This window comes from Papio anubis, unplaced genomic scaffold (genome assembly GCF_008728515.1).
Source record: "Papio anubis isolate 15944 unplaced genomic scaffold, Panubis1.0 scaffold66, whole genome shotgun sequence".
Classification (NCBI taxonomy): domain Eukaryota; kingdom Metazoa; phylum Chordata; class Mammalia; order Primates; family Cercopithecidae; genus Papio; species Papio anubis.
In genome coordinates this window covers 149,410-156,970 of record NW_022166823.1, presented here as the reverse complement: position 1 = coordinate 156,970, position 7,561 = coordinate 149,410, and the positions used below count along the sequence as shown (strand labels likewise).

At 46.9% G+C, this 7,561-nt stretch overlaps 1 protein-coding gene across 1 annotated transcript; it reads right to left on the bottom strand.

The window, feature by feature from the left end:
- Positions 1-1,398: 1,398 nt before the first annotated feature.
- Positions 1,399-3,188, bottom strand: LOC116273408 (DNA-directed RNA polymerase II subunit RPB1-like). The gene has a single exon (XM_031662443.1). The coding sequence runs from the start codon at positions 2,531-2,533 to the stop codon at positions 1,685-1,687; it is 849 nt and encodes a 282-aa protein (XP_031518303.1). The 5' UTR covers positions 2,534-3,188; the 3' UTR covers positions 1,399-1,684.
- Positions 3,189-7,561: the final 4,373 nt, after the last annotated feature.

The window sequence follows — 7,561 nt, the reverse complement described above, 5'->3', positions numbered from 1 at the left end:
ACCAGAAATGTGGAGAAATGGCCAGGGAACCGCGTCATGTTGGCTAGTAGATTGGCCAGGCCTTTGAACTGAAGGACTGTAACAGGGAATAGCTGTCAGGCCCTGGGAGTGCCTGAGTGTAAATGGAGATGGGTTCGGGGTCACTGAGGGATACGTGGGAGCCATCGCTGTATAGACACAGGTCACAGGGAAATAATCTCGTGAGGCCTGTGAGTTTCTAGGGTTCACCTGGGTGCCTGGGGCTGACTGCTGCAGAAATCTGGGGAAGGCGGGAGAGAAGCTGGGAGACACCGGAGAGTCCCTGAAGGCTGGGGGAGAAGAAGTGAAAGAAATGGGGGAGGGCTGCAGTAAGCTCTGTGAGTTTGTAGGTGATTCCTGGGTGTGGGAAGCTGACCCCAGCTGAAATCTGGAGATGGTTGGAGAGTAGCTGAGAGAGAGAGAAGAGTCCCTGAGGGCTGGGGGTGAAAACATGAGAGAGACTGGGGAGGAACTCGGTGAAGTTGGTGAGTTTGGTGGTGTGTCCTGGGTGTCTGGAACTGACTCCAGCTGGAATCTAGAGATGGCTTGAGAGTAGCTGAAACTGATAGAAGAGTCCCCGTGGGCTGAGGGCAAAGACCTGAGAGAGACTGGGGAGGATCTCAGTGAGGTCTGTGAGTCTGTAGGTGTTTCCTGGGTGTAGGAGGCTGACTCCTGCTGAAATCTGGGTGTGGTTGGAGAGTAGCTGGGACAGACAGGAGAGTGCCTGAGGGCTGGGGGTGAAGACATGAGAGAGACTGTGGAGTAACTCAGTGAAATTGGTGAGTTTGTAGCTGATTCCTGGGTGCCTGGAACTGACTCCCGCTGAAATCTGGGCGTGGTTGGAGAGTAGCTGGGACAGACAGGAGAGTCCCTGAGGGCTGGGGGTGAAGACATGAGAGAGACTGGGGAGTAACTCAGTGAAATTGGTGAGTTTGTAGGTGATTCCTGGGTGCCTGGAACTGACTCCCGCTGAAATCTGGGCGTGGTTGGAGAGTAGCTGGGACAGACAGGAGAGTCCCTATGGGCTGGGGGTGAAGACATGAGAGAGACTGGGGAATATCTCAGTGAGGTGTGTGAGTTTGTAGGGGATTCCTGGGTGTCTGGAACTGACTCCAGCTGAAATCTGGGCACGGTTGGAGAGTAGCTGAGAGAGACAGGAGAGTCCCTGTGGCCTGGGGAAAAAGACATGAGGGCTGGGGAAGTAGCTCAGTGGTGAGTTTGTAGGTGATTCCTGGGTACCTGGAACTGAGTCCAGCTGAAATCTGGGTGTGGTTGGAGAGTAGCTGAGAGAGACAGAAGAGTCCCTGTGGCCTGGGGATGAAGACGTGAGAGAGATTGTGGAGTAACTCAGTGAAATGGGTTGGTGAGTTTGTAGGTGATCCCTGGCTGCCTGGAACTGACTCCAGCTGAAATCTGGGTGTGGCTGGAGAGCAGCTGAGAGAGACAGAAGAGTCCCTGTGGGCTGGGGATAAGACATGAGAGAGACTGGGGAGTAACTCAGTGAAACTGGTGAATTTGGTGGTGAGTCCTGAGTGCAGACAGGAGGAGTCACTGAGGGCTGGGGGTGAGCTGCTGGATGATGGCAGTAAGAACATATGGTATATTATTGAGGAACGGGGTGACTGTGAAGAATCTCCAGAGGAGGACACGGGAGAGCACAATGACATCAGTGACTGTCCTGCTTGGTTAGCCGGGGGAAATGTAAAGTTGTGAAATTGCGCTGATGTTGGATGTGCGCGAGTGGTGAAGTCCTGAGGGATGATGAAAGGTACTTCCGCATCCCTGGTGAGGAGCTGCCCCTTGGGTCTGAGTTTCTGGGAGGGGAGAGGGAGAAGCTGGGAGAGGCAGGCATGAATCTTGAGGAGTCAGGGCTGGAGGACCGCTCATAATCTCCTGAGACCTGTGAGTTTCTGGGGGACTCCTGGGTGCATGGGGCTGACTCCCGCAGAAAGCTGGGAATGGTTGGAGAGTAACTGGGACACACAGGAGAGTCCCTGAGGGCTGGGGGTGAAGAGATGAAAGACATAGGGGAGGAGCGCCCTGAGGCTTCTGAGTCTGTATGTGATTCCTGGGTGTGGGGGGCTGACTCCAGCTGAAATCTGGGGTTGTTTGGAGAGTAGCTGGGAGACACAGGAGACTCCCCGAGAGCTGGGGATGAGCTGCTGGGTGATGGCAGTAAGAACGTGTGGTATATTATCGATGAACGTGGTGAAGCTAAAGAATCCCCAGAGGAAGACACGGGAGAGTCCAGTGGCTTCACTGATTGCCCATCACGGTTAGGAAAGGGAAATGGGAGCTTGTGGGTTTCTGGTGATGACGGAGGTGAGTGGGGTGAAGCCCTAGAGGATGGTGAATGGTAGCTCCAGATCCCTGGTGAGGAGCTTTCTCTTAAGTCTGAGTTTCTGGGGCGGAGAGGGAGAAGCCGGGCGAGGCTAGCGTGACTCGGGGAGTCCGGGCTGGGGAACCGCTCATAGGAAGAGCCAGAAAAGACGCCACTGTTCTTAGAGGCAGACATGATTAGGAAACCTGCAGCTCCCAGGGCCCCCTACCAATTTTCTGACCCCCAGAATAAAGGAGTGTGTGTGAGTGTGTGTGTGTGTGTGTGTGTGTGTGTGTGTGTGTGGTGTGAGGTATGTGCTCCTTAAGTTAATGGAAAGAAACAAACCAATGAGACAGACAGACAGAGATTCACCTACCCAAGTGTTCTGTCTGTGGGTGAATCCAGCTTCCAAGTAAGCAAGGCGTGGGAAGCTCAAGTCCAGAGACCTGAAACGCTCTGGAGGCTGCTCTCCTGCGAAGATCTGAGCACAGGCCCGCCAGGCGGGTTTAAATAGCCTTGGCGCAGCCTGTCAGCGGAAAGGGCGGAGCTTCACTCCTCCTTTCCAGGAGTCTCCTCCAACTTTCCCAGGCTCCACCTCCTAGGAAACTGCTCTCCTGTTGTGATGTCATATCACGCATTTGGGACAATCTAAGAACCTACGCGTTTTATTGATCAAATATAGTAGGAATTAAATGCACTTAAACACTGAAAACCATCCTGTGCTGTAGTTCTGACATTGTGGTTTTGAGACCAGCAGCATCCTTGCAACCCTCAAACCCCGGAGATCCGCAGATCTGTTGTAACAAGCCCTCCCCCGACCATGAAGCATGGCAGTTTGAGAATTACCCGTGTTTAAAGACTTTTAAGAAAAAGTAGAGTATGCGTTGTATAAACATTCTTCTGCTCTGGAACCATCTAGAGACTTGAGGACAGTTGGGTGCAGCATTCATCGGATGATGGTGAATGGGTTAGGAATATCAAGGTGTGGTTCCAGATAATTCAATCATCTAATTAAGTTTTCAGTTAAGCGAATCTGTTTTAAAATTCCGTTTGTGTAAATCCTATTACTCAGACTGAGAATGGCAGTGCCCCAACCCCAATTCCCAGGGAGGGTTGAGAGCCTGAGGTTGAGTTGATCAGCAATAGCCTATGGTTTAACCCATCATGCCTATGTAATGAAGCCTCCATAAAAACCCAAAAGGACTGGGTTTGGAGAGCTTCTGGATAAAACTTCCTGGAAAGTAGGGTGCCCCTCCCCCTGTGCCAGGCCCCATGTATCTTTTTATCTGAATTTTTTGCCATATCCTCTATAATAAAATGGTAAATGTAAGTGTTTCCCTGTGCGCTGTGAGCTGTTCTAGCAAATTAATGCAACTAAAACAGGGAGTGGTGGAAACCTGATATGTAGCCAGTCGGTCAGAAGCACAGGTAAACAACGTAGGGCTTGCCATTGTTATGAGAGTGGGAGGCCAGTTTGGCGGAACTGAGCCCTGTGGAATCTAATGCTATGTCCAGGTAGACAGTGTCATATTGAATTAGAAGACACCCAGCTGGTGTCCACAGCAGAATGGATTGTGTGCTTGACTGACCGAGAGAAATCCCCAGACATGTGGTCACAGAAATCTTCTGTGTTGATTGTTGTGATGTGAGAGCGGAGGAAAAACAGTTTTTCGTTTTTTCACTCAGCCTAAAATGTAAACGGGTCTATTTTCTCACACTATGGAGGATCACGTGAATTTATAATGACCATGTTGAATCTTTGTCAACTTGATATATAAAAAAGAGGTTGGTTTTCATTTTATTGCTAACAATCTAGGTGTCTTTTTGCCATTTTTCTTTTCACTGCCTTGTCATGTCTTTCACCCACTTTTTAATTATTTAATTTTTAATTTAAAAAAGTTTTTAGGCCGGGCACAGTGGCTCACGCCTGTAATCCCAACACTCTTGGAGGCCGAGGCAGGCAGATCATGAGGTCAGGAGATCGAGACCATCCTGGCCAACATGGTGAAACCCTGTTTCTACTAAAAATATAAAATTTAGCCAGGCGTGGTGGCACGTGCCTGATAATCCTAGCAACTCAGGAGGCTGAGGCGGAAGAATCGCTTGAACCCGGGAGGCACAGGTTTGAGGGAGCTGAGATGGCGCCATTGCACTCCAGCCTGCAGACAGAGCTAGGTTCCGTCGCAAAAAAAAAAAAAAAAAAGTAGAGACGAGATTTTGCTCTGTCACCCAGGCTGAACTGTAGTGGGCCAATCATAGCTCACTGCAGCCTCCAGTCCCTGGGCTCAAACAATTCCCCTGCATCAGCCTGTTGAGTAGCTGAGGCCACAGGCACACACCACCAGGCCTAGCTGTTCACCCATTTTTCAAGTGTTCATTTTCCTCCCTTCATTGTTTTGTGACCATTCCCTCTTAAGGAAATTAGCTATTAACCGTCGTAGGTGTTGAGAATAGTTTTTCTAGTCATTTGCTATATGTTTTAATTGCAATATGTAATCAAATTCTTTGTCCTCACTTTATGGCACCTGGGTTGAGAACAATTATTTGAACCAAAAATTGGTCTGTCACTTTTTCAGTTTGAGACTTTGTTTATTTTGCCACTAGTGTTTTGTTTTTGTTTTATTTTGTTTGTTTGTTTTGTTTTTAAGTTCTGGGGTATATGTGCAGATTTGTTCCACAGGTAAACGTGTGCCATGGAGGTTTGCTGCACCTATCACCCCATCACCTAGGTATTAAGCCCAGGATGCATTAGCTATTTTTCTTAATGCTCTCCCTCCCCCAACCCCACCCCATGTCAGCCCCAATGTGTGTTGTTCCCCTTCCTGTGTCCATGTGTTCTCATTTTTCAGCTCCCACTATAAGTGAGAACATGTGGTGTTTGGTTTTCTGTTCCCTGATTAGTTTGCTGAGGATAATGACTTCACATCACTAGTGTTTTTTTTAATGTCTGCATATTTCTAGGACTTTATTTCTCTGTTTGTTAATGCAAATTACATGTATGTTTAAGATAATATTTGCTTATGTTTTAATTTTTTTAAGGTAAAATGAAAGTCCCATTGCTGGCCGGGCGCGGTGGCTCAAGCCTGTAATCCCAGCACTTTGGGAGGCCGAGACGGGCGGATCACGAGGTCAGGAGATCGAGACCATCCTGGCTAACACGGTGAAACCCCATCTCTACTAAAAATACAAAAACTTAGCCGGGCGTGGCGGCGGGCGCCTGTAGTCCCAGCTACTCGGGAGGCTGAGGCAGGAGAATGGCGTGAACCCGGGAGGCGGAGCTTGCAGTGAGCTGAGATCCCGCCACTGCACTCCAGCCTGGGTGACAGAGCGAGACTCCGTCTCAAAAAAAAAAAAAAAAAGGAAGTCCCATTGCTGTATCAACCTCCTCTCTCGTTACTTTCATTTCTCTCCCAGAATTACCATTATTAACAATTTCACCTTCGTTGTTTCAGATCGGATTCTATATATTTACACACATATTTGTTTATAGTTAGGAATAGAATTTGGGTTTTGTGTGTTTGTTTTTACTTAAGTGCTGCCATATTGACTATCTATTCTGCACCTTGTCTTGGTTTGGTTTTTTACATTGCCTCGGAGATCGTTCCATGTTCATACATATACGTTACCTTATTCTTTTTCACTCTGCATAACATTTCATACTATGGGTATCTTAGGTTAATAAACTGCTATCGGTGAACATCTACTCTTTTATCTTAATAACTCTGCAGTGAACTGTTTTTGTACATATTCCTATAAATGTGTATTTCTGTAGGATCATTCCCTAGAAATGGTAAATTTAATAATTGAAAAGGAATTTTATTTTATTGTTCATTTTTAATTTTTACAATTTATTTTCTTATTATTATTATTATTTGAGACAGAGTTTCGCTCTTGTTGCCCCAGCTGGTGTGCAGTGGCATGATCTTGGCTCACTGCAACCTCCACCTCCCAGGTTCAAGCGATTCTCCTGCCTCAGCCCCCCGAGTAGCTGGGATTACAGGCATATGCCACCACACCTGGCTAATTTTGTATTTTTAGCAGAGATGGGGTTTCTCCATGTTGGTCAGGGTGGTCTCGAACTCCTGATCTTGGGTGATTCACACGCCTCGGCCTCCCGAAGTGCTGGGATTACAGGCCTGGCCACTGTGCCTGGCCTAGGAATTTTCTTTTAAAAGGCTGAACCAATTTATAGTCTAACCAGAGTAGATGAGATGTTCATCTCCTCAAGCACACAATAAAACTGGCTGTTACTTTGGGAGGCCAAGGCAGGAAGATCACTTGAGGTCAGGAGTTTTCACCATGGCCAACATGGTGAAACCCTGTCTCTACTAAAAATACAACAATTAGTGGAGCATGGTGGCAGATACCTGTAATTCCAGCTACTTGGGAGACTGAGGCAGGAGAATCACCTGAACTTGGGAGGCGCAGGTTGCAGTGAGCCAAGATCACACGCCACTGTACTCCAGCCTTGAAGACAGAGCAAGACTCCAGCTCGAAAAAAAACCAAAAATCCTGGCTCTTATTAATCCTTTTAATTTTTAATTTTGTTCCATCAGGCGGACAATTATGGCATTATATTACTGAGAATTTTTCCAGGTAGGAGATATTGGTCATCCTCCTTTTTTTTTGAGACAGGATCTCACCCTGTCTTTAATACAATGGTGGGATCAGAGCCTCAAGCGATCCTCAGCCTCCTGAGTAGCTGGAACTACAGGTGTGCACCACTGCACCTGGCTAATTTCCTTTTAAATTTTTTTGTACAGTCGAGGTCTCACTATGTTGCCCAGGGTTGTCTCAAACTCCTGGTCTCAAGCGATCCTCCTGCCTTGGCCTTCCAAAGTGCTGGGATTACAGGTGTGAGCCACCTCTCCCTGCCTCTTCATCCTCTTATAAGCTTATTTCTTTGTATTTCCCTTGCTATTTACTCCTTGTCTCTTTCTGGTTAGGTATTCATCTTATTTATGAACTCTTTTTGTGTATGTTTTCTAGGTTTTGATCTTTTTTCTTCTGTTATATGTATTAACAAGAAAATTACTTTCAACCTGTTGATTGACATGTATTTTCATGGTGATATGTTTTAGAAAGTAATATTTCTTAATAAGATGAATCATATTGCTAAAAGTAGTAATGATGAATTTCCATGCATTACTGTTGTACTATAACAATTTTAATATATTGATGGATTTTGTTTGCTGCTTTTCATAAAATTTTGCAGTTCTATGC

What these genes read in the sequence shown, in the direction of transcription:
- LOC116273408 (XM_031662443.1), bottom strand. Translation starts at nt 2,533, where the DNA reads ATGTCTGCCTCTAAGAACAGTGGCGTCTTTTCTGGCTCTTCCTATGAG.